This window comes from Colletotrichum godetiae (genome assembly GCF_030913485.1).
Source record: "Colletotrichum godetiae strain CBS 193.32 chromosome Unknown BDP55scaffold_52, whole genome shotgun sequence".
Classification (NCBI taxonomy): Eukaryota; Fungi; Ascomycota; class Sordariomycetes; order Glomerellales; family Glomerellaceae; genus Colletotrichum; species Colletotrichum godetiae.
In genome coordinates this window covers 185,448-211,259 of record NW_026851300.1, presented here as the reverse complement: position 1 = coordinate 211,259, position 25,812 = coordinate 185,448, and the positions used below count along the sequence as shown (strand labels likewise).

The window sequence follows — 25,812 nt, the reverse complement described above, 5'->3', positions numbered from 1 at the left end:
CCTTTGGTTGCAAGGATTCCGACGCTCGTGGTGGTGGTCCCGGAACCTAAGAGCCCTTGAGATGATGCCTCCAGCGGAAGCATCGCGAGGTGGGCTAAGTAGCAAGATCATTGGAGACGTCTGCTTTCATCAGCTTGCCTTCTGCGCAAGTGTCGGAGCACTCAAATAAGCGCTGCCGCCACCACGCCCCTTGTCCTGTCCAACATACTCCTCTCCATTCGACAGCAAGACCTTTCCACCTCTCCTCCATCCCCCACCATCGTCGCTTCTAGCAATGGATGGACTACTCGCCCAATCCACACTGCCTTCGGAATCCTCCCCTGTGGTATCGGACTGGCTATCCTCCGCCTGCAGCACATCCCAGAACCGGCGGGCGGGTATATCAACCAGCTTCCCGAGCTCCGCCGTGGCGCTGGCGTGCCCACGATCGTACCAGGGCATGAGGTACCATCGACGCGGCGCGAGGAACATGACTTCGATCCAAAGGACGAAGATCATGAGCGAAACGGGCTCCTTCAGCCTCAGGAGCGAGAGATACTGCTCTGATACCAGCGACGGCCAAATAATGAAGTGCTTCCATATCCGCGGCCGTCCGGGGAGCGATGTGATCCAGGATTTCAGGGCACCAAGGGCGCCGAGGTATATCTTGATGTCTTCAACTTGTATCCCCGTCGATTCGGGACCTAGGCAGAGAAACTCGACGACCTTGACAATCTTCTGCATGGCTGGTCGTAATAGTACATCGCTGCTGTCGTGCCATTCTTTAAGATCGACTTGAGCGAGCTTATCGCGGATAGGGCTCTTGAAGACGTGCGGCGTAACCGTATCTGAGAATCTGGCCGCTACTCGCATCACCGTGAGAGCTTTGCAAGGCTCAAACGTGCTAACTTGTCCCATCACCTTCTCGTCGGCGAACGGTCGGTAGTAACCAAAGATACCATTGCACATAGAAAACACAAATGTGGCCAGCCAGTTCTCCTCCGTGACCTGAGGAACGGCAAGCCGAAAATAATTGCTTGCTTGTATGGCGTGCTGACATGCCATCGAGTAGTATCGCTTCGCGTTTGGTGGTTCGAGGTAGCATAGGTGCAGAGCCGCAATGGAGAGCATGCTCTGGTGGATAAAGACGTTACGTGACGCCAGCTGGGGTACCCATCTCGACCACACGTCACACTTCCGAGGATCGCTCTGTAATGAGAAGGTGAACCAGGCCTCGTTCAGGAAGTGGTGCTTGAGCTCGGCTTCGTCGGCGCGAAGCTTCTCCGCAGGTAATGAAGCGCTGAGGGCATCCCGAGAAGACGCATGTGCCGCAACTGTGGCTGCACGGCGGACCATGCTCAACGTATCGCTGGCCTTTTCTCCATTTTCGCGGTTCAGGGCGTCTGCGAGCAAGCCGAGATAGCTGCAGTGTTCTTGGCGACGGCGACAGTTGGCGCATACGGGACCGACGCAGTCGCACTAGAACCCGCGTCAAGTCAGCAAAGGAAAAGCCCCGAAAATATTACAGAGTAGTATTGCGGGACCTAGACGGCGATCATGTCTTGCTCGGCTAACCAACATCGTGACTGGCTGAAGGAAGAACCCAATAAACCGGGACTTTGACATGCGCGTCACCAGTCTGTCCCGATATTGGCGGGCCACGACTTGCCCATGCCTACCCGCCTTTTCACAAATAGAATCATTCCGTACCTTGACACGACGCTTCTTGCACTGTCGGCACCCGTTCTTCGTCTTTCCGTGATACTGCCTTGAGCCCTTCGGCATTCTATCGGTACACAAGCTCGTTTGCAGACGTTCTGCCCTTTGCAACTCCTCTTGTTCGGATCGGACGTTGGGAAAATTTGTCCCGGTGGATAGGCGGGCGGAAGAGGTGGCGCGGGAGAGAAATCCTCGACGGGCTGACTACTTGTTTTTAAACAATCCGTTTAGTTCAATATACGAAACGTCAGAACTTGGGGAGATGCTTGACCTTGTCAGGGATACATGGCTGTCCTGACGCAAACTCAACTTCAACGCCGCACGTCCCCCGCTGTGACAACGGGGTGACAGAAACCCGAGTAGCGATGCGTGAGAGGCTGGAGCTGACCGAACAGCGGGCAGTGTAAGCATCAGAAGGCTGTTGTCATGCAGGGATCCGATACCGATATGCAGCTTGCCGCACTGAATTGGCAATCCGTTCGCCCAGGTGGGAGAAGACAGCTGCCAGTGCGAGGTTTCTTGGACTTCACGATACTACGTAGCTGGCTTGGTGCGATGTCTATTGCCTAGCACCACGGCAAAAATTGTCTCTTCTGTCTCCACGTGCCCTAGTATCTCGACTTCGAGAGGTCAGTCGGTCCTTGATGTAAGGTCCTTGAGAAACCAGATCACAGAGAAGATGACGTCGACAGGTTAAGCTACGCTTATGTCGATGGCCCTTAGTGATGTCTCTTGAGAGGCAATCTCCTGTTGTGACGGGGGAGTGCTTCCGCCTGTGTCCAGAGATGAACATTCCTCGAATTGACGTTGACCATTGTGAATACCGGAGCTTAATCCACGCCTTCTTCTGGAGTATCCATCGTCATAGACGAGGTTGACAGTGCCATCTAGGTTTGAAACAAATCCAAAGACGTTTCGCACTATAGCCATATGCTAAGATGGTATGCATTGACGTGAAATCGTAGCACTTGGATACCCCGTTGGCTTTGCAACGCTGATGCCGCGGCCGGACATTGGCTGGATCTGAGCTGGCTGGTGCGTGGAAGGCAAAGCTGCAGGTGTAGCCTTGAACTCTCGTGCGTTGCGTTTGGATGCAACCGCCCGCCTTAGTACCTAGCCAAACTGACAGGCTAGGAAAGTAATCCCGGCCGTTCGCCTGGGTTATACCTTACGAACTATACTTGTCATAGCTGGGATGGCCGTAAGACGTTGGTGTTGCGTGGTTTTGAACAAGAGAGAGTTCGCAATGACAAATGTGCCCGCTTCGAAGTGTCCTATGGAAAGTTGTTGGCTCATTATTGGCGTAAAGCATGGGCAAGAGTTGCCATGGGTTCGGATGGCGTTTGGGATAGCTCGACCTGGATCAGTGATCTCAAACTGCTGTGCAGCGAGCAGGTCAGACAAGGGCTGGAATGAAGCTCCACCAGGGCGCAAGCAGTTCGGCAGAAACCTCGCCTCAAGGCACCATGCGTCAATCACAGACCCGGGCCTGGGTCACGTCCAAGAGTGAGGGAGCTGTCACGATTGAGCGTGGACGCAGATCATCGCCTGTCACCATCAGAATAGGCTAGACTGGAGGATCCCATCGCCAGGGCCGTACTTTTTTGAGCCGCATGTCTTGGGCCTTGAGCTGAATGACTTTTCTCGTGGATCGCTGTCGAATCAAATACTGACCGGGACGTTCCCACGCCAGTGCAGAAGTTGGCCATTCTTGGTAGCTGATGCGACAAAGTGTCTGCTGATAACTTGACTTCACGAAGCTTCGCACACTCGCGGGGTTCGAGATATCAATAGGGACAAGCGGATCAAAAGATGATCCGCCGGCCAATGTATAATCAAGCCCTTCTTCCAGAGCTTTCCTCTAGATGCAATGCAGTATCAGCCCTCATTCGGTGGCTTGAATAAGAAATTCCTCCTTCCATATGATAGGTGAGCGCCTTTGGTGACACCCTTGCCCTGTGAGGCGTTTTTAGTGCTGATAAAACTTGGCCGGCGTGTATAACGAAGGTCGAACATTCCTAGCGATAGAGGGAGAGGGGACAATGTTCGTAATATAACGGTGGCCTACGCCCTGATAAAAGCCTGCTGGTAGCTCTCCGCTTCTCTTCAATATCGCGGGCTGTGCTGCTCCGACTGATCTCCGCGAAAATGGCAGACGTTAGCGCTCAGAGTATAGAGTCAGCCGGTTGGAGTTATTCGATGATTGTAGCCACGGCGGCATTGCTGCTGCTACCGCTGGCGTTCATGCTGAAGAAGCTCCTGTTTCCGAACTTCGACCCTCGTGAACCTCCGGTGCTCCGTCCAAGACTGCCAGTGTTCGGACACATCACCTCTCTCATCAGAGAATCAGGCAGCTTCTATGCCAGATTGTAGTATGTTTTCGGTCGTCTCAACAAGCGGACACTCTTGCTGACTGAAGCGTAAAGCAATGAAAATAAAATGCCGATTTGCACACTGCCAATGTTACATGGCAAGATGTATGTGGCAAACTCACCTTCTCTGATCGCAGCGGCCATGTGCCATGGAGACATTTCCTTCGAGCCATTTCAGATCGAAGCCTCGTCGGCCGTACTGGATCTTCCGAGTCATCATATAGACACTCTCATGCAACCGGGAATCTTGCATCAAATTGAGAAAACTATGGCGGCCAATCTACGCCAGGACGCGCTACAAAAGATGAATCGTGCTGCTTTGGAATACCTGGCAGGGGTGTTGAATACAATCAACACCAAGAGCACACTCGAAGAGTCCGATGGATTCGAATGGATCAAGGGTACCGTGACCATGGCCACTGCGACTGCTCTGTACGGGAAAGACAACATGTGGGACGTCGAGAAGCTTGAGGATCTTTGGTGAGAAGAGTGTGCAGACTGAGTGGCATGGCATCCGCTAACATCAAGTAGGACATTTGAGAAAGGTGCAGCGCTCTTGGTGATGAAGTTTGCACCGAACCTGGTTGCTCCCAAGGCTATCGCTGCTCGGAAGAGGATGAGTGATCTCATCCAACCCTTCTACAAGGCACGAAAAGATGAGAATTCGAATGTGGCGAAGATTCTTCAAGACCGAGCTAGGTACCTCCGTGAGCTGGGGATGCCATCTGAGGACCTCTCCCAGACCGAGTTTCTGATTCTCTTTGCTGCAACATTGAATACGGCACCGAACTTGTTCTGGACCTTTGCCGAGGTATTCTCTAGGCCAGAGTTCATTGAGCGTATCCGGCAGGAAGTCCTACAGGTGGCCGTAGCAACGAAGACCGAGACGGGACGAGATGTGACAATCAATGCCAAGAATCTGGAGGCAGACTGTCCTTTCTTAGGCGCTTGCTTCCGCGAAGTTCTGAGACTGCACAGTGCGCAGATAGGGAACCGACGTGTTATGAAGGATGCAACGCTGGAGGACACGGATGGTCGTCAATATCTGTTGAAGAAGGGTACCAATATGCAGTGGTCGGCAAGCGTCACGCATTTTATGCCGGAGATTTGGGGCGATGATGCCGCCTCTTTCAAGCCGGAGCGATTCCTTGACGTTGATCCTCGGGAGGAGAAACGGAGACGTGGGGCACTGATCCCGTTCGGCGGCGGCCGCTACCTGTGCCCCGGCCGTCACTTTGCCCAAACGGAGACTCTCGGGTTCGTCAGCGTGTTGGCTCTTGGGTTCGACGTGAACGGCGTCAAGGTTCCTGCGGCGGAAGCTCCGCCACTAGGTGGAGCGATGAGACGCCCGGCGGGTAATCGGGCAGCCGAGCATATCAAGATTTCGCGACGGGAGGGTTGGGAAGACGTGACATGGAGATTCGTATGTTAGGTCGTCCATTACGGAGTAAAGCTTACAGTTTTCCTACTCAAGATCTGCCCCGTCTGTCGTGAAGCGTACAGGTGGATGCCTCTCACATCGGTGAGATGTGGTGGCATAGGCCTTATCCCATGTCGACGAAGCAGGATCTTAGCAGAGGTGTTTGGAGGGTTGGAAGTCGAGAGTGCAGACCGTGACTTTGCCTTGACAAAGCCGAGCTGAAGCAATCGATGCGAAGAAGTCCCGCCGTATGATTGGTGATATCGTTCAGCAGCGACATACAATGGCGGAAGTGGTTGCAGCCGGCAGGTGGCCCCCTGTCAATCCCGGCGTCATGCGTTGAGCTGTCAATTGCGAGTCTGCAGGTTGAAGAGTCCCTGGTGCCGTAATTGGCAGAAGGCGGGAGGATGCGGTGTTGCGCGACGGACCAGTTGGAGTGTCATGCCGCACATAAGATGAGGGGAGTCTAGCCATACACGGGTGACGGAATAGCGGGCGATAGTCGACGTGGTCGATCTCATGGGATGATTCGGCCAACCGTTATCAGCCAGGCATCTTTTGGCCTCCCGAGTTGGTGATGTGATGCAAGGATGAGATATGGGGGCGGGAGCGATAGCGAATGGCGCTTCAGAGTAGACTTAGACGTCGATGAACGAGTGGCTAATGGAGGAGGGCGAAGGGCACGCTGACAGTGTGCATTTGCAAATCCGGTGCCGAGTTCATGGCGGAATATCACAACCTTTGACCGCAAGGTTACCCAGACATCCCTTCCATGATTGTGGTTTGTCGCTGGTCCAGAGCCTCCAAGCACGTTGGCTTGGCTTGGCTTGCTTGCCCTCCAGGGTATGAATGAAGTTGTGGATAGAGGACTTGGGGTCTATGTATCCACGGCGGGTGGGAGGCCGTAGGCGTCGGGATGAGCCATCGGTGAAGGGCGTTGGGCGAAGCTGTGGTCGTCTTCGCTTCTTCACCGCCCTCTGGCGGCCGGGGGGTCTGTTCGAATCCCCTGCAATTTGTTGCGGTCAGGGTTTGCAAGATCTTTACCTACTTTTCTTGGGTTGTTCTGTTGCAAGGAGCGCGGATAGCTGCCGGCGGGCCCTGTTGGATCTCGCGCCGTGGTGCATCATTTTTTTCTGTCTTCGGCTCTCGCCGGACGCTGTTGCCCCGAGTGGTGGTGCCTGATGTCCGACGAAAATGCGAATACACAGGAGACACACGACGTGCCGCGGTTAGAAAGAATGTAGACCGATTGCCGGCAAAAGTAGATTGCGAAAGTGGAGTTGATCGAGAAGCTTTCAGCACCTTGCTTGGAATGGTCAAAGGATGAGGTAATAATGTTAGGTCGCAAAAGAGCCTTTTCGAACTCATTGTTGGCGCACTTGTGGAAAGTGCGTGCCTTGGGCGGGTCTCTGTCGCAGGGCAAGCACGGGATGTTGGGAGCGAGTTTGGGGAAGGAGCTGTTTGTGGGGACCTCCCAAAGGAAGGGGAAGGGTGACGGAGGCAGCTGCCACGGCCCACGCCGTTCCTTCTGTTTTGCTGTGCTTGCCCAAGCTGTCCCACGGATACTCAGCTACCTACTGGTGCCCCATCGCCAACGGATACACCTGCAATTTCGAGACGAGGAAGGCGCAGTTCTTGCGTGTCAATTCATTCTCTCGATCTTCCCCGCACTTTGCATTCGAGGAGGGGACAACATGCAAACTCTTCTTCTCCTCATGTTTATCTGCTGGAAGTAACACACTGATTGCAATGGCAGCCACAGTCAAGTCATGATTCTCCATGGTAAGGTAGGTACGGATAGGTACGGAGTAGGTACCTTTAATGATGGCAACCAGTCGTCGTGTTGACGCACCTGCTTCATCGGCCTTGCCTGCCCCCGCTTTCCCTCTCAGCCCAACACCAAGGCTCAGCGTTGATCCATGGACGGGGAAGGAGAGGCCGGGGGGTTGGGGGGGACCTGAACCCTGCTTGACGGAAGGAGCCCCTGACCACCCTGACGCGCCCGACGTGATCATGTCGACTACGGATATCCTCTGCCCTTCTCACCTTACGTAACTTAAGGTACTTTGTGTCTTGCCTCAGGAACCCTCTTCTGTTCCTGAGGAAGGTGCGTGAGAGTGACGGGAGTAATATGGCCCTCCCGTCCCAGTTACAGTTGGCGCTGACTGTGGACCAACACCATCGTCCCGTCGTCGGTGCTAGATGAGGTGGGCCCCTTCTCCTCATTCCATTGGGAAAAGCGAAGAAGCTTCAGGTTTCCAGTCTTGTCGGGCCAGGTCCGGGTCCATGCGAGAATCCAGCGCCGCCCGTCCTTCCGCTGCTGCACTCCTGCACCTCGAAGCTCTTCATGGCGGTGGGCGGGTCCTTCCCAACTTTCCCCAAGCCCCAGGCACAAGAAAAAAAACACAAAACTGGGTGATCCGGTCATTTGATGCGTCATCATTGGCTGGGGGCTGACCTTGGGGAAGGAACGGAATGGGGGTCCAGGGTGGCTCCCAGGAGAGAGGGGAAAGGCGGCAGGCGGCGGATGATACGTACCGGCAGCTTCCCGGTCCTCGTCTCGTCAGTCTGCCACTAAAGTCTGTCATTGTCACGCAAATTGGTTTTGCTGCTGAAGGCATTCAGAGTGAATCCCCTCAGTCTGTTGTGTCTACCCAATTCACTGGTCTTTTGGCTTTGACTCAATGACAGAAACCGAGATTATATGGAAGGCTCTCAGAGCATATATAGGAGCAAACCTGACAGCTCTGTCTTGTAGGTAGAATGCAAGGTACCTCATCTTCTTCAGCAAAGTGATACGAAACATTCTTGAGCATTGGAGAATCTAGTTATAGCGTCGCCTACTGAGTGTTTTGTTGACATTCCATGTACCTGGACGGGATAGTGTGTGGCAACTGGCTAGCTGAACTTCATCAAACCATCATATTGCTTACATCGGTGCTGTCAGCAACGGTCGCCATCAGGGTCATGTTCACGACCACAGCATCAACACGACACCCTCTCGAGTCTCAGATGAAAGAGTCAGGCGACAAAAGACACGCTGACACGGCGCGCAACACCCAAGACAAGACGCAAGGCACGCCACCTTATTTACCCCAACCTTTGCCTCCATTCCCCTTGCTGCGGGTGAGGATGTCATACCTTACGGATACCTGACTCTTCCTATAATAAATGCACTTTTAAGATGCATGAGCATGGTCGTGTACCTAGCATCACACCATAAAAGTTACCTTTAACCTCAGGTCAGCCAGAAACAACAGAAAAACACAGCCCTTCCCGCACTCTCGCGCGACTCGCCCTGAGGAGCCCCTCGCCCTGGGCCATCTTTATCCACCGCCAGTCTTTCTACCTACTTGGAACTTGGAAGTTGGGGCATCCGCATGCAACACTCTGCATTGTGCATTCTGCATCTGTCTGGTGGCTTGCCTCGCTTTCCCCTCCCTACTGTGTATGTTCCTATGTTGCGATTCGAGCACGGCAGACAAACCCACTCGTTCCTTGCCTGCCCGAAAACTAACTAGAGACTAGAGTGATGATGTGACAGCCCATTCGTAGGAAATGCTTTGCAGAGCTGCCGTGCGTCCTTCGTTTCCTGGCATGCGGCGATGCGCTGTCGACTGTCGACGTTCTTCTTCCCCGCCCTCGTTCCTGTTCCAGTGTTCCTCGATCAGATGCTTTGACCTTTGACGGCAGTACTATTGCCAACGGACAGTCGCACTAAGACTCTGCGGACCGTCTCTTCCTGCATAAGCTTACCTGACCTTACCTTGCCATAGTGTGCCACGGTACGGATACCTAGGGCCCTTTGGATCGTCCATGTCCCCTTGCGCATCTTCGTCCCCCCTCGTCCCCCCCCCATCGACTCCTTGCTGCTCTCCAGCTCCTCCACGCCTTGCGCGCCGTTCGGTCCTGTCTTGAAGCTTCTGCGTTCGTCGCGAGGCGCAAAATACCCTGTCAGCTTGGGTTCCCTGCAGCTTCGACAGTGAGAGAGGGTTTAGGAAGGAACACAGGTCTGGATCCGTAGCTACCCAGATCCCTTCCTTGCTTCCTTCCTTCTTCATTTCTACTTTGCTGGCTCTTTCCTTCGATTACTGGAAGATTAACACGGGTAAGGTACTAGGTACATAGTCGATTACCTACTCAACCAGACAGTCACGTGAAGCCATCACCACATTTTCTCGAGTCTGGCGCGGTAAGCGGGAAGCTACGACTCGACTCCGGCATCCACGAACAAAGCAACCTCACCATCTCATCACGTCAAATCTGTCAAGCAACAAAAAAGCCCACCAGCTTGCGGCAAGGAAAACAACACCCATACGTATCCGTACTTCGTCCCCCCGGGCGCGGCGCATCGACATCATCGTTTCCCATCAACGGGGGGCCACCTGTCTCACTAGCGCGAACGAACCTCCCCCGGCATCCCTGTCACGTTCCGGCTGATTTGCGCCCATTTGCCAGCGGCGGCCCCAAGGTCACCAGCTCACGGTCCCAAGTCCCCCAAGGTCCCCCCCAACCTAAGGTACCGGTAAGTCTCCAAGCTGGACGGGTTGTCGAACTCGTTTTATGGACTAATCGCGTCTCCAGCTTGACCTCACCACCACCTGCAGACTGCAGTCAACAAGGGTGAACCGCCCTGTCTGTCACCTTGACCTTGACTTCTCTCTCTTGAGTCTTACCCCATTCCCGAAAGAGACAAGACAAGACACCACCATCTCTTCTCAACCCACCCACACCAACAAGAACCGGGACCCTGTCGCCAGTCCACTACCACCTCCACCTGGACCTCACACCCCCCGGCCCCCGAGGTACTGCAAAAAAGAGGCGAGGGCCAAGGAAAAGAAAGAGAGAAAAAAAACGAGAGTGACTGAGTGAGCACAGGCACAAGCTGTTCAATGCCAGGAGCCGGCCAGCCCAGCTCCACCGAAACAGGATCCGACCAGGGGAATCCAAAATAATTCTGCGTCCGTGTAACACAACAGTGTGTCGCGATCTTCCTCTACTCCTCGACCCTTCCCTTCTTCCCTACCTTGCTTCTCACCTCGCCTCACCTTACCTTCCATCCTCAACCTCACTCTCCCACAACACCAAGCGATTCTTCACCAGTCGCCCGACCGAATCTTCACCACCGCGATCATCCCCGAACGATACCTTTGCCTATCGAGTGATCCTCTTCGGCACCCGCACACGACTCTGCTTTTGCGATAGCATCCACTGCACCCTAGTCGCCGTCGCGCTGACGCACCCTCCGACACCTATGTGCAATCCACCCTGTGGGCTTTGAGCTAAAAACTCGGCGCGATGGATCCAAGACAGCCGCCACAGCTGCCCTTCTCGCGCAACGCTGCTTCGCAGTACAGCCGCTCACCATTTCCTCCATCGTCGAACACGACCGCGACATCGACACCGAACCAGTCGCCATTCCCACCCGTCTCCCATCCGCCTGCGAATAATCCTCCATATGCTGAGCATCAGCGACGCTCCTCAGAAAACCCATACTACGCACCGGGCCCGAGATCCTTCCCGCAAGAGCCAAATTCGGGACCTCCTCCTCCTTCAGGCCACTCTCGACACCCGAGTGCATCCTCATTACCTGGTGGTCCGCCGATGAATCGTAATATGCCTCCTCCAGGCTCTCCTCCCCAGCCTGGGAACCCACCTCCTCCGGGATCGCATCAGATGGGGCACTATGGCCTGCCTGTGCCAAGAGCTCCGCCTTTGAACGTTGGTCATCCGACTTCATTCCCAGGCGGCCGCGAGCTCCCTTCGCTACACTCAATACAAAGAACTGGGAGTACCGGCAGTTCAATGTCAATATCCTCAATGTTGGGTGGGCCTCCCGCAGCGCAAAGAGACTCACAGCCGCCGCCATCGCATTTCCCTGCGCCTGCGACTTCGGCGCCATCTGGACCGACGTTCGCGCCGACGATGCAGGCTTCCCCGAGAATGCATTCTGCTTCTTCCGACTATCAGCCTTTCAGAAGACCCCAGACACCTGACCATCAGCGTCCGTATGATCCGAGAGGTAGCGCTGCTGCATCGCCTCAGGGTGCGTATTCAACTACACCAGAGATGCAGCGGTACGGCACGCCCCAGCAGGGCTACCACCAGCGCGGCCCTTCAGCTCAGGATGGTAGAGAGTCCAGCCGAATGCCCCAAGGCCCTCCGCCGAGGCCCACGAGCCAGCCAAAGTCCTTTCAGAACATGCCGCCAAGGCCTGCTGAGATGGGTCGGAATAACGGACCAGAGGAAATGTATCCGAGGCGGGAGGAGATATCTAGAGGCTCAATGGAGTACAATCCAGAGCGACCTGGTCTGAAGCCCATGACCTTTGATGACCGTTACCGCGCAGAAAGGGATCGACGGGACGAGATTGAGTTTAGGGAGAGAGAGCAGCAGGCAAGGGAAAGAGAGCGCAGGGACAGAGCATATTCGGGAGGCGACGGTGGTCGAGGACCTCCCGTACACCAGGGCGAATACCGGCCCCAGGAAGTTCAAAGAGGGCAGCCCCCACCGTTTAGTCGCCCGCCAGAGCAGCAGCGTGAGCAAGGCCATTGGCCACCAAGACAGCAGCCGCCTTTTGATCAGTCTAGGGTACCGTACGACCCCGCTGGGCTGCATCCAAGGCATCACGAATACCCCCCGACCTCTGCGCCTGGTTACCCACCTCAGGGTCAGGCTCATCCGGCTCCAGCTCCTCAATTTCAGCAACAGCCACCTCCCAACGACCGGTATCCCCCTCCCAATCATGCTCAACAGCCTCCTCCAGGCCAGCCTGGGCCGCCGGGACAGTCTGGTCAGCCCGGTCAGCCCGGTCAGCCGCACCTGCAGCTGCAACAACCACAGCAGCAGCAGCCTTTTGACTCTCCCGAGCGACGAATAAACCACCTACACCCTCAAGCGCAACCCCCTCCTCCGCATCGCCGAGTCGAGGAAGGCCCGCCGCCTCCATCTGTCGCCTACAGCGCACCTCATGGTCCGCCGATGTACGATTCACCTCGCAACCGACCTGCTGAAGAGCACCCAAACAATAACCAGAGAAATTTGTTGGCGGTCCAGGAGATCAATCGGAAAGGACGGGTATCGCCGTTGCCTCAGGCTGTCCAAGGAGCGCAATCACGACAGCCAGGACCACCAGGGCAACTCAGCATCAAAAGCGAGTTCGGTAAGATGTTCTCCGGAATAGGAAGCGGAGTCACCCTTACTGGCAGCCCTGTCAATACGGTAGCTCCATCACCATACACAAACGCGAGCCTCGCACGACGCGACGAGACAGAAGGCGCAGCGCACGAGTCTGGACCAGACACGACAGCACCTAAACCCAAGGGCAGGCGAAGAAAGTTAAAAGAAGATGACACTAAGGGTGACGAGGAGAGCACGGGACGACTGACGCCTGTTGGTCGAGCAAAACGCCCGAAGACTCATCAACACCACCACCATCAGTACGTCCCGGTTCCTTCTGGTCTGTCTACAACGACTAACGACGACAGCCATCATCACCATCATCATCATGGTCATCATGGTGTCGATCACGCCAACGCTCCCACTCCTACTCCCAGCGGCGGCACACCTTTCAAGAACGTCAAGGGAAGCACTCCCATCCCATCTCCGACGGGACTGGCGAAAGATTTGCCGGCTGCTCACCACCACCATGTTCCTCGACCGGCACATCAGCACACACACGTCAAGGAGACGCCAGCAAAGCAGGCCGTGCAGAGCCCGACGAACATCATCCCTCCCAAGCCAAAGACGATTGTGACCTCAAAGGCTGTCCTCGAATCGATTGCTCACCTGCCGCGAACTCACCTGGGCGATGTGCTATATGAACCCAAGCTCATGCCCGCGAGACAATTGCCAAATATTCCATCGGGTCGTGGGTTCTCCTCAACTCCCATGCCACTGCCCTGGAATGTCATCAAGGACAAGGAGAACTGTACCCTCACGGTCAAGGTGCCCAAGGTGCATCTCACTTCAGCGGCGAGGGAAGAAATCACGGCTCGCAGAGCATTGTGGGGCACAGACGTGTACACGGACGACTCCGACATCGTTGCTGCTTGTATCCACGGTGGATGGATTCGAGGTGAATGGGCTGACGATGTGGATGTGGCAATGTTGGACCTCGATCGCGGTATCAATGCTCCCGAAAAGGAAGTCCCGACGACGAAGAGACGCAAGGAAAAGGAAAAGGAGGAGAAGGCCCGGTTTGAGGCCAACGCGGCCACATATCTCGATAAAGCGCCCAAGACGGGTCCTGTCACTGTGCCCGTCGATCGCGATATGCACGTCAGCCTCGTAGTCCTCCCACGATTGGATAAGTACGGTAGCACTACGCGCTTCGGCATTCGGTCGCGAGAGTTTGGCGGACGGTACAATGGTCGCCAGTCGGTCCACGACGGCATCAGCTTCATGATTACGGGTATTCGCTGGGTCACGAATGGCGCTGGTACGCAAAACCGTCTCCGTGGCAAAGGCCGCCGAGAGCGAATGCGCAAAGCCATGGGAGAAATGCACGCGGCCAGCCGTGGACTTAATGGGGCCGCGCTGGAGCGCGAGAAGCTTCGCCTCAGTAAGATTCGAGGCGAGATCGTTTCTGGCACCTGGTGGAAGAGGAACCAAGGCGCGCGCGCCCCTGACGAGTACAAGGAAGAGAGAGCGCCGAGCGAAGGAGACAAGGAGAATAGAATCGACGGAGAGCCTCCCCAGAGCTTGGCCCCCAAGGCGAATGGGGTTACCGCGAACGGTGCTCCAGCGGTCGATGGCGACAAGATGGACGTGGATGGTGCCGCCAAGGTTTCTGACGCCCCGGCTGCTTGAGACATGTATCAAACATCTATCACGGCTTGATTTGGAGACGAACGGCATATGAGCATTGGGCAGCAGATGACGAAGTTGGAGTAGTTTTGTAGGAGTAGCGCTGGTTATAATACCCAATACTTTTTGAATACTTCAGGTGATTTGAGATTTTGATATGGTATCTTGATATGATTATGTCAACTAGGTACTATACACTGATGATACAGCCGCGAGAGGTGCCCCTTATCGAAGCTTATTGACAATTGAAAGGTGTCCCGACCAATTTTTGACGCGATTGTTGGAGAAGCGGGCGATGGTGTACAATAGTCTCTCTCTCAGACAGCGCCCGACTGTCAAGAGTACTCACTCCAGCAAGTAGATGGAGTTTTGCTCTTCAAACGGTATCTAAAAGTCCGTCACGCGACCGTTGTAGCTCCAATCCCCACCAGACCCCCAACGAAGCGGCTCCCTCTTGGGCCCGCCGACCTCGCCGGTGCGCGGGTTGATGTCGCCTTCGAATTCTGCGGGGGCGCCGCGGACGTAGTTTGGGTGCATTGTGTCTTCGTCCGTTGCCGCGATAGTGGGAGTTGCTGTCGCGGGTTCAGTTGCGGTGGCGGTTGCTGTTGTGGTAGCCTCGGTGACGACTGCGGAGGAAGAAGAGGCATCGGCAGAGGTAGAGGTAGAGGTAGAGGTAGATTGTGCGGAGGCAGAGGAGGCGTCGGCGGGAGATTCGGGTTGCTCTTCGACGAGGTGTTGAAAGGCGCTTGAGACTGAGGCCTGGCGTTGGAGACGCTCGAATTCGGCTTGTTGGTCTGCTGGGAGGCGCGGGGGCGCGGGACCGCGGGAGAAGGCTGAGGTTGAGGAGAGGCGGGATGAGGTCCTTGGGAGGTTGAGGAGAGGGCGGAGGCGGAGGAGGCGAGACATTTTCGGGTGTTTGTCGACTTGAGTTAGTGTCGTTGTTTTGAATCTTGGGTGGGTGAGGTGAGGTTTTTGGGAGTCGTGGATGGTGGTGGTTATGGTGGTTGTGGTGGTGATGTGACGAGTGTGGGTTGGAGATGGACGATTTCGGAAAGACGGCGAAAATGCTCGGGTAGAAGAAAAATGTCACAATGTCATTGACGCGGGTTGGTCGGAGCGCAGCGCAGGAGGCGGTTTTTTGGTTTGGACCCTTGGGTTCCCCAATGATCAACCCCCAATGGGCGGCGGCGGGCCATCCATTGCTTTGGGCTTCCGGTGGCGGAGGCGGATGGGGCCGAGGTTGGCCGTTGCAATTTGCGGAAGCCCATCGGTACCTGGACGGCCCTGAAAGGTACCGAGCGGATGACATAAGAAGCTCACGAAAATGATGTGTAGGAGGATATGGGCGATGAAACCTCCAGCCTAGATCCCCCGGATCAAAGCTCGGTACGAGTCGTCGGTGTTCAGGTATGCTCTTCCGCGTCTAACACGAGGTGTCCTACCACTTTCTTACTGCAGCTAAGCTATCATTACTACTTCGGTCTTGAGCCATCCCCCCTTTAACTGAGTACCTCCTAGGTTATATTCTTTCTTGAATACATGTAGAGTAGTACTAAAGACCTGGGGATGCGGTCGTCCAGGTTATACATGCTCTTAGAGGTATGCTTGGAGGCGGCATCTTGGCGGGTTCAAGTTGTTTGGAACTTGGCGGTAGCTACAGGAGCCGCTGCCTCTGCCAGCTATATATCAACCATAGGTGAACGCTGCTGGGCACTCGTCACTTACAAGTACTCTTCCCTTCTAGGTATGTAAGGGCGCGCACTTGTTTAATTCGTCGGCCAAGCAGCCACATAAAAGGGACCGAAACTGACACCTGAATCTAAAGCCTGAGAGGAGTACCGTCTCAGGGGCCGGAGTTGGGACACAACTGCACGGCAGGCTAGCATGTCTTGTCAAGGAACAGACTGGGCGAGGCGAATTAAACTGACCTTAGCTTCCTTAGAGTAGTGTTCAATTCGCCGTCCATAGACCCTACCATATGCTTGAGGTACCTTACCTTCTAAATCACCCCTCGACGCATATTGCAGACTGAATACACTGGGAGACATGAGATCTTCCTCGAGAAGAAGAGCTATCGTAATACTGCAAGTCTTGAAGCCTCTTGTTGCTCAACGACTGGCCAGGAACCCATCAAGAGAATGCTTCCTAAGGGTTTGGTGGCCGAATCGCGTCGCCACTTAGCCGTCGTATTGTCTTATGTCATACTCTGCCAGCTGGAGCATGCAACGGCTTAAATAAGTATCCGTACGCTTCCACCTTGGAACAGTCGTCCACAGTGACATTGTCAACATTCTTGGCAGCTTCCTTCGCCCCTCGGCAGCGGTCGTATCACAGCTCCCTGGCCATTTCTCTTCAACTCCATCAACGGGTATTGATGGATATATTACCCCAAGACCACTTGATCGCAAACTTCCAAGACGGCATTTCAAGCAATCTTCCACATGACTGGAAGCGGTTGGGCATATCATTTTGGAAGAAGTGAAGATGGATGGCACTGATATCAAGCGCTCCAATCATACTCCGTCCTTCCTACCGACTCGCCGGGAATCCCAACCCCGACACGCGAGATGCTGAACACCCCCAGTAAGCTTAAAGCCACGACGGCAGCCCCGGAGAATTTAAGCTTCAACGTCCGTCGGCTCCAGGAACGCACCCCCCATGGCATGGAGTACAGCAGCTCGCATGCACATCGAGGGATCAGCTCTAAACGAGCTCAGTTTGGTATTGTCTAGCCCACTCCAACATGTGCCTGGGAAGACCGATACAATCATAGCACGGTCAGCCAGCCGCCAAGGAAGACTCTCGTGCTCCCACTATCAATCCCCAGTGCCATCATTCAAGGACCAAGGGCCATGCCCGGCGCGTGGTGTCCATCGTGGGGTGCTCCCCGGACCCCCCGCTCCGGCAGGGGCGACGCCGCTAATCCCACCAATCCCCCACCTCCTCCGATATTGCGGTCTCGAATCTTGGCAGAATGGCTGGCTTCTCTTCGCCGGGCAGACCGTGGATGGCGGTCCACTTTGAAGACAACGCCGACTTCACTATTACCTTCTCTCTTTTCGAGAATTGTCTATCTGCAATGGGTTTCCAAGGAGAACGAACCCGAGATTGGAGGGAGCATTGCAGCTTGTGGCATATCTAACGGGCTCGCTTATACGGGGACAAACAGGCCCTACATGCGGCATATGATGATGCCGGAAGATGACTTACACGGCGATGCTCTCCCGCTTCCCTCCATGATATCCAACTCTCAAGAAACGATATAAATGTCCCCTTCCGCTCCCTCTTTCACAAAGTCCTCCCACCGGCTCACTCTCGAACCTCATCCCTCCACGGAATAAGGACCCCGAGTCCACACTCATCGCACCCAACATGCGTCTCCTCTCAACCCTAACATCCCTCCTCGCCCTCACCCTCACCCCCCTCGTCACAGCCTTCACAAACCCCATCCGCCGCCCCGGCGGCTCCGACCCCTTCCTAACCTACTCGGGCGACGGCTACTACTACCTCCTCTCCACAACTTGGTCCACCGTCGAAATCGCCCGCTCCACCACAATCGAAGGCCTCAAGACCGCCACCAAGAAAGTCGTCTACTCCTCCGCCGACGCCTCGCGATGCTGCAACGTCTGGGCGCCCGAGGTCCACTGGCTGGGGAACCGGTGGTACATTTATTTCACGGCGGGCGGGAGCGCGAATCTGGATAATCAAAGGATGCATGTTTTGAGGGGTACGTCTTTTCTTTTCTTTTCTTTTCCTTCACACACATCACACCCCTCTTCCTGCTACTCGTATAAGAGTGTTTCGATCAAGACCATGACCACTGACTTTACAAACAGGCGGCACGACCCCCTGGGACGCCTACACCTACGTAGGCCGCATCGGCCCAGACGAATGGGCCATTGACGCCTCCGTCCTCCGCACCCCTTCCCAAGGCGAATACCTCACCTTCTCCTGCTTCCACGGCGCAACCTACCAATCCATCTGTATCCAAAAGCTCAACACAGACTACGTCTCCACCTCGGGCTCCGTCTCCCTCATCTCGCAGCCCACGCAATCCTGGGAACGCGTCTCCCACCCCGTCAACGAAGGGCCTGCAGCGCTCTACTTTGGCGGGAAGACGTACATCGCCTACTCTGCTTCGTACTGCTGGTCCGCGTCCTACTGTCTGGGTCTATTGACATGGGACGGGAGCAAGGTGCCGACGGATCCTGCGGCGTGGACAAAGGGCAATGGATGTGTGTTGAGTAGTGGGAATGGACATTATGGCACGGGGCATAATAGTTTCTTTGCGAGTCCGAAGGGGGATCAGACGTGGATTGCGTATCATGCTACTGCGAATAGTGCGGGCGCGTGTGATGATAGTCGGTATACCATGGTGCAGATGCTCGGGACGCATAGTAATGGGTCGCCCAACTTTGGGACGCCTGTTGCTTTTAGTTATGCGTATGGCGAGCCGTCTAAATAAGTATCGGGATGGGGGTGGCCTGAGATAGCGGACGAAGTTGGGTTGGGAGGTTGATGACTTTGATGCTGTGGACGAAAGAGATGATGGGACGAGCTGGCGCTTCAATTGGATGGATGAAGAGAGGATACCTGGAAGTTGATGCTCGATTCTTGTACATACTTTGATATTGGAATTGAATGTATATAACAGTCGCATTCGTCTAAAGTCTCAATATTGCTCTCCGAGCCGATTGAGGGCTTACCAGGAGACAGAAGCCAGTATGAAACGGCGGAATGTCAGTGATTCATTCCATGTACCTGTATGAGATCGAATACATGACATCACGAAAACACGGATCAGATACTCTGGGCTAGGCTGGTATTTGGGATCAAAAACATCATAAACATGGGGTCAGAACATTGGTGATTCAGCATGACCGTCGAGAACCTCGAAGGATCATGACTAGATTCACCACTTATACCCACGTTGGTCGCAGACAGCTAGAACATCACTAAAAATTCATTACTGTTTCACAGAGGGTACCCGAGTCACGCGCAGTCAGTGGCGTTCGTGAAAAGTATTAATTATTGTTTGTGGTCTTTCCAACTCGATTATCGGACGTCTGCCTCGTCCCATAGCACTACATCGCATTCCTGGATGCATATGGCTTGGGCCAGTAACTCTATACAGGGTATGCCATCATTAAGTTCCAAATCTTCATATCCTACTCCGAGGTATCGTGCGTTCAAACAATTACGCTGTCGCTGCTGGATGGTATCTTTCCGTAATGTTGGGCGCAGTCGGCCCAACGATCGGCATTTTGCCTCTCTCGTGATCAAGGCCGGGTAATTCTGGAAGGCCGTATACCCTATATCTGGCCATTGCCAACGAACTCCCGCTGCACTTCAATCTCCCCGCTGTCGGCGGTAAACCGTCGCTCGAGAACCCATCTGGTCTCGCCACTCTCCTCCTCCTTGATGTAAGATATACTGTCCGCGGACCCCTTGTGTTTGTGACCCATTCCGGGCCTTCGCTGAGGTTGGGGTGTCGAGTCGATGCGGGGCACGAGATTCGGATGCATGGCTGTGTCCGGGCTCTTCATCCACAAACCCGAGTGTGAGATGGTGTTGGAGATTGAAAGCTCATCCATCTCGTCAGACTCTGGAACAGGATCGAACGCCGCGCTGTGCGTGAAGTGGGGAGAGTTCATCACCACCGCAGGACTTTGGTTCAATGGTGGCAAAGGAGGAGGCGGTGACCCTAGAGTGGGCATGGACATGGTGAGAGTAGGGGAGCCCGACGTGCTACCTGCGTCTGAAGAATCCATGTCGCGGCTGCGAACAGAGAATGCCGAGTTCTTACGACCATGACCATGGATGCCCAGCATGTTGTGAGGCCCCGGGCCCCAAGGTGAGCTTCCCCCTTCGCCCCTCTCCGATCTTGGCGAACCCTCGCGGCTCGAGACCAGACTGGCCTGCGATCCACCCCAAGCCCTGGAACGAAGCCGCATCAGCGCTGATAGGCTCATATTATCGTCACCATCAGCCATCATGGCTAGTTGGGCCAGGCCGGGGCTCTGAAGACTAGATGGACCGGAACCAATACCAGGTGGGACCGCGAGACTCATGATCGAGTTACGATTGGAATACTCGGATCTCTCCGTGATAGGCGTGAGATTGGGCTCTCGGGACACTATCCTCCCAGACTTGCTTCGAGATACGCCCGACGGCCCAAAGAAGCCGCCGTTAGCGTATTCAAAAGGCTTCTCATCCGACCCGTTGGAACTATCCCTACTGTGGCGTCCGCCTCCTTCGACAGGAGCAGAGTAGAATCCAAACTCCTGGCCATACCAACCGTCAGAGTCGTTGGCAAGGGCACTAGCGTTTGCCTCCGCAATGAAGTCGTCATAGTCGACATCGTAATCATTCAGATCTTCGCGAAAACCAGCATCGTCGTAATCGTCGTAGTCGTCCATGTTCTCATGCTGTGGAAGGTCATCTACAGACTCTCCACTGGGCGACATGAGCTCACTTGGAGGGGGGGACGAGTCTCGTCGAAATCTACCATTGGCGGCGGCTTCGAACGCCGCTGCCGCCAGGGCAGTTTGATAAGCTTCCACCTTGTCCTGGCCCGTCGTCGAGAAGCTAGAAGTCATTGCTGAGGACTCCTGGCCCTGGGCTAAGAGGTCGCTAGCTCGCTTTGACTCCTCAACAGATGGAGCCGGCATGCCGACGCTGAGGGAAGTATGGGCCGTCGATTGCGAGACATTGGAATGCGCAGACAGTCGTGATGTGCTGTCGGAGATTCTCTTGATGTTCTCGGGGGCAGTGCCGTCTTGGACACTGGCATCCTGACTTTCGCCCACCCTGGCATCAGTCTCTTGCACACTATCCTCCGGTGCAGTGGCACCACCAGTCATGGCAGCCCTGGCAGCTTGAGCCCTGGCAAAGGCCCCAGGAATGGGTCGGCCATACTTGTCTGTGTCGTCAAGATCAAATATGGACTCATCAAAGTAAGAGCCGTCGCCCTCTCCGGCAAATTCCAACTCATCGAGAAGGCCATTGTCAAAATAGAGATCGTCCTTCTTAGGGACTGAGAGTGGCGCCGGTGACAATGACTGAGTTGGCTCGCGCAACGATTCGCCCTCATCTTGCTGTTCCGCATCGGTAATGTTCACGTCCTCCATCGGAAGCCCGGCAGTTGAATCAGTCGCACTGGGCGATACATTCTGGCCCGGAACAAAGCTCTCACTCAGCACTTGGTTCAAATCCGGCGTGTCTCTCGAGATGGCGAATCCAATCACCTTGCCGTCTGCATCCCTTGGCGTTGCTAAGAGACCGGCGCTATGTGGACTGGTCAAAGCTGAGGGAGGGCCTGATCGTTGAAAGACAAAACCAGCAAAGTTCTCTTGGTCGTTATCGGGGTCGTTTTCAGCATCCTCATCGAGTTCGATCTCAACTTCTGGCACCGGATCAAGTGCAAAGGAGTCCGTCCCAGCCGCGTCAAAATCTTCACCGTCGTCAAGACCCAAAGGATCTGTGCCGCCAGCGTCAAAGTCCTCCTCGTATCCGTAGTCGTCTCCAAAATCATTGCTCATCGGAATCGGCTCTTCAAATCCATCATCTTCCATCATGGCATCGTAATCAAAGTCCTCGTCAAAGTCGTCGAACCTAGAATCACGAGGCCCGCTAGGTTCAGGGTCGGAAGTCTTCCTCTCAAGCTCGCGTTGGCGATGCCTTTCTTCGAGCAGCTTCTCGGCCTTTGCTGCGCCAACCATGTCGAAGCTGAATCTAGAGGACGTACTCTTCAATCGGCGTGGTACGGAAGAAAGGACATCTTGCCCAGACACGGAGGCATGTCTCGAAGGGGTTGCTCTTGTGGACGGTGTTTTCTTAGACAAGATTGAAGCCGCGCTAATTGAGGGTTTCTTGGAGACGATTGAGGCCGAGCTTGACGATGGTGCGGTATCGTCTTTGGGCGGTACGTCGGGCAGAGGTTTTGACTCCAAGTTCAAGCTGCTTCTTGTCTTTACCGAGCCGCTCCCAGACTCAACAGCCGGCTGGGATATGACGCTGACGGAGCCCGAGCGCCCAGATTCAGAAGCACTACTTGTATTCCTCCCATGTTGAAATGCTTGGGATGGTGCTGCGCTCTCTCTAGACGAAGTCTGGCCCAAGTCTGACATCTCTTCAGGTATCGGCGGTTGTGTTTTCGTACCGGGTGTCGGCGCCGCGGCAGGGCTGGGGCCCTCGTTGTTGGGGAGGCTTCGCCGAGGTCGTGGCGCGCTGAAGTCGTGAACTCTTGTCCCCCGGATGCGAGGATCATATGACGGGTTTCCTCCCAGGGGAAGAGGTGTTAAGTCTGGTGCGTTTTGGCTTGTCTTCCTCCGTGCAAGGAGTGTCGACATGGGATTTTTGAGAAAAGGCAGGCCTTTCCTGCCCTTGGGGGCATCGGAGCCATGATTTGCCATGCGGATTGGTTCGCTCGATAGTCTCGTTCCTGCAGGGCGTCGTCCGGTGGAAGCATAGCTCTGAGCTTGAGGCGAGCTATGGGTGTGGCTGCCCTGGTGATGCAACTCGGTCGGGGTCGCAAAGGAGCTGGCATGTTTTGAGGCACTCGTGGGCTGCGGTGGGGGTCTCGTCGAGGGGCAGTGTTTATCGGCGGGGGTGCGGGCTTCGATCTCGTGAATTGACTTTCGTGACTGCCTTGAAGGACCGGAGACGCAACCAGATCCGGAGACTTAGCCGTCATTTGTTGTTTCTTGAGCTGCTGTTGCTGCTCCTGCTGTTCGCGTTGGTATTTGCGCAAGGCAACGCCACCGAGAAAGCCAGAGTCTGCGTTGTACGGCGAGCGCACCGGTGGAGGTACAGGCGGCTGGGGTTTCTGGGTGTTGGGCTCTTGCGTCACCCTGATGTTGGTATCGACAGTTGGACGCTCAAGCGGGGAGGGTGATTCGGAGCTGGACGAGGTGACGCGGGGAATGGGCGGCAGGGTGGGAGGAAGTGAGGAATTCGTTGTCGAAGCCTGGGGTCGAATGTCTGGGCTTAAGGCGGCATCTTGAATGAAGGGAGAGTGCTGCTGGGGAAGCGAGGGATCCCAGGGAGCAGTGGTAGAGGGCTGTTCGGGGTTTGGCGAAGTGGGATTCGACTGTCCCCTTCGGTGGATTCGTAAATGGGAAAACATCGTCGTGATTTCGAGACGGTCGGACTACTGGATGGGTGGATGAATCAGGCGCGAATGGTGATCCAAACCACCGGCGCAGGGGTGGCGGGTGGTCGCAGAGGAGGAAGCAATTCCGGAGACAGGTTGGCGGATAACGAGCGAAGGGAAGCTGAATCGGGCTCGCGACTCCAGTCCTCCAAATCCAAGATCGTCCCCCGAAGCTAGGTACCGGTAGCGTAAGGTAGGCAGAGGAGAGTGGACGACGTTGACGGCGTCTGTCTTCAGCCTCTTGAGTGAGACGCGATCACCTCCTTGCAGACAGAGGCGCAGTCATAGCTTGTCAGTCCTGGCTCGGATGCGATGGTGTATCAGCGTCAGTTTGCGTCGGCGTCGGATGCGTTGTGTGCAGGCGCGAGCGTTGTGAGTGTTGGTTGGTGGTGATGGTGGAGGGATGTCTTGGAGATTCGATGCAAGCTATTGGTAACGGTGCCTGCTGGGCATTGGACGGAGGATGTTGGAAGAAGAAAAACCCGAGTCATACGCCTGCCTAGAAGGAGTAATGGATGGATGACTACCTCGCAGTGGTAAGGTATGGCGGGGGGGAGAGTTGGTGGTGAGGATGGCAGGATCAGGTTCAAGATGACGGGATGGAGAAAAACGAAGGAAAAAAGGCAGCAGATAACGGATACCTAGAGGTAAGGTAAGGTATCTTAAGCAGATTTGGCAGGCACGATAAAGTGCTGGATGCCGTTAGCTGTCACCACTTCTTTTCTGCTCTTCGCATGCCTTGCCCGGTCCTTAGTATGGGGTGGTATTACTTGCAGCTGCTTGCTGTTGGCGGCTGCGTGGGAGAACCATGTCCATGCCATGCCAGTTGGGCCTCGCTATCTTTCTGTCCGCCTGTGTACGGATGCGGCCTGTCTTGTTTGTGTCTACCTGCATTGCTTTTCATCTACCATGGCTCTACCCTTACTACCTAGGTACCAACGTCCCAGTTTCAAAAGGATATTCAGAACATTTACCAAGAGTCGCAGCCAGAGATGGAGTGGTAATTAGGGGCAGGACTGCTTCGGGCTCTTGGGCTTCCAGCTCCGTTCGATGCTCAGACATTCACAGTCCAAGGCCTTGGCTGCTGCTGCCAGGACTCCAGGACTCGGTCTCGTCTGCTGGGCCGTGCGGCTTTTTGCAAGCACTCATAATTGTTACCCAACATCCAGGGTCAAGGACCCGAGGCCCCAACTTCAAGGATTCCAGCAGGGCGAGAGAACAGAGAGAGAATAGAGTCACCGGTCAGGCTGGTGCGCTCACTGCTGTATGTAGGCTAGCCGTGTCAATGTCATCCATCATGTCATCCCCGATGGATCTTGGGAAAAAGCACCAGGGTTGCTGCAGGCCATCGGGTAAGGGCAAGAAAGGGTCCAGTCCTCCCCTCCATCAATGGTCTCTCGATCAATACGGATACCTGCCCGGAAAACAAGACTCAGCCAAGCAGAGATGCCTTCCGACTGCATCAGCCCGGCGGCAACTGCAACGAAAATTTCGGAAGAGGCGGCTCATCATCTGCTCCCTGCCTCGTCTTCGTCTTCGTCGCTACTTTCGTCCTCTACCCATTCCTCCCTTTCTCGAATCTCTGTCTCGCCTCGTCTGGACAACCATCCCATATCGACATCCACACGACATCCACACGACATCCACACGACATCATAAACCCTCCGAATGCATCTGATTGGGTCCTGGCAGACGCACGGCGAAATGAAGCACACCCATTCCAGAGATCCATCATCCATCCACTTGTGCTGTTGGCCCCGTTTTCTCCGACCCCCACCATCCATCCTTTCCTTCTGACTGGAACGAAAGACACCAGCACGACCAGATTATGTCATCCAACACATAGGCTGACCGAGGCACATGGCTTACCTAACAAAGCACCGTTATGGAGACAAGGATGCTCTAGGCTTATGTAAGTACGAATACATGCACAGCACAAGCACATGCTATCCAACTCTGCACAAACTAATGCATAATTTGGAGGAATGGCCATTCTGATTCTGTGACATTGAGAATTCGAAGCTCCAGTACTCCGTACGGATAACAATCGCAACGTTCCCAACGCTGCGATGCCTAGCGCAGATCATCCCATCCTCGGCGACTGAATCGTCTCGTCCCAATGGGACAGAGACAGATGGAAGGATGAAAGGAAGACGAAACCAGCCAGGCAGATGGCTGCCCACTGATCGCCGTTGGCCCCGTCACCTGGTCCCTGATGAGACGAGACAAGACTTGCTCCGACTCGTTACACAGCGAACTTGACGCGACGTCAACGGCAACGGCAACGACAACGACATGCCATGACCGGCACGCACGCGGCGGCCCGCATCTGGCGTTGGACCTTCGGACCCTGGGGCGAT

The 25,812-nt window shown here is 55.1% G+C and overlaps 8 protein-coding genes across 8 annotated transcripts; 5 read left to right on the top strand and 3 right to left on the bottom strand.

The window, feature by feature from the left end:
- Window positions 1-129: 129 nt before the first annotated feature.
- On the bottom strand, window positions 130-1,560 carry BDP55DRAFT_732710 (uncharacterized protein; the record flags this gene model as incomplete). The annotated part of the gene is made up of 2 exons (XM_060579985.1): window positions 130-1,458; window positions 1,555-1,560. 2 exons carry the CDS (start codon window positions 1,558-1,560, stop codon window positions 130-132), a joined length of 1,335 nt encoding a protein of 444 aa, XP_060424937.1.
- Window positions 1,561-3,897: 2,337 nt separating this feature from the next.
- Window positions 3,898-5,502, top strand: BDP55DRAFT_697215 (prostacyclin synthase; the record flags this gene model as incomplete). The annotated part of the gene is made up of 3 exons (XM_060577658.1): window positions 3,898-4,070; window positions 4,125-4,550; window positions 4,602-5,502. 3 exons carry the CDS (start codon window positions 3,898-3,900, stop codon window positions 5,500-5,502), a joined length of 1,500 nt encoding a protein of 499 aa, XP_060424936.1.
- A 5,286-nt stretch (window positions 5,503-10,788) lies between these two features.
- On the top strand, window positions 10,789-12,351 carry BDP55DRAFT_561531 (uncharacterized protein; the record flags this gene model as incomplete). Its single annotated transcript, XM_060570089.1, has 2 exons — window positions 10,789-12,081; window positions 12,280-12,351. Coding segments are annotated over 2 exons (1,365 nt in total), but the record flags the coding sequence as incomplete, so codon positions are not given.
- Window positions 12,352-12,905: 554 nt separating this feature from the next.
- On the top strand, window positions 12,906-14,454 carry BDP55DRAFT_677483 (histone deacetylation protein Rxt3-domain-containing protein). Its single transcript, XM_060575903.1, has one exon. The coding sequence runs from the start codon at window positions 13,324-13,326 to the stop codon at window positions 14,299-14,301; it is 978 nt and encodes a 325-aa protein (XP_060424934.1). The 5' UTR covers window positions 12,906-13,323; the 3' UTR covers window positions 14,302-14,454.
- On the bottom strand, window positions 14,434-15,404 carry BDP55DRAFT_677482 (uncharacterized protein). The gene has a single exon (XM_060575902.1). It carries the CDS (start codon window positions 15,202-15,204, stop codon window positions 14,686-14,688), a length of 519 nt encoding a protein of 172 aa, XP_060424933.1. The 5' UTR covers window positions 15,205-15,404; the 3' UTR covers window positions 14,434-14,685.
- A 2,266-nt stretch (window positions 15,405-17,670) lies between these two features.
- On the top strand, window positions 17,671-18,763 carry BDP55DRAFT_697212 (family 43 glycosyl hydrolase; the record flags this gene model as incomplete). Its single annotated transcript, XM_060577657.1, has 2 exons — window positions 17,671-18,025; window positions 18,135-18,763. 2 exons carry the CDS (start codon window positions 17,671-17,673, stop codon window positions 18,761-18,763), a joined length of 984 nt encoding a protein of 327 aa, XP_060424932.1.
- An 847-nt stretch (window positions 18,764-19,610) lies between these two features.
- BDP55DRAFT_732705 (uncharacterized protein) lies at window positions 19,611-23,425 on the bottom strand (the record flags this gene model as incomplete). Its single annotated transcript, XM_060579984.1, has 2 exons — window positions 19,611-22,865; window positions 22,958-23,425. 2 exons carry the CDS (start codon window positions 23,423-23,425, stop codon window positions 19,611-19,613), a joined length of 3,723 nt encoding a protein of 1,240 aa, XP_060424931.1.
- Window positions 23,426-24,126: 701 nt separating this feature from the next.
- BDP55DRAFT_322813 (uncharacterized protein) lies at window positions 24,127-25,461 on the top strand. The gene is made up of 2 exons (XM_060566783.1): window positions 24,127-25,364; window positions 25,436-25,461. The coding sequence occupies exon 1, from the start codon at window positions 24,261-24,263 to the stop codon at window positions 25,128-25,130; it is 870 nt and encodes a 289-aa protein (XP_060424930.1). The 5' UTR covers window positions 24,127-24,260; the 3' UTR covers window positions 25,131-25,364; window positions 25,436-25,461.
- Window positions 25,462-25,812: the final 351 nt, after the last annotated feature.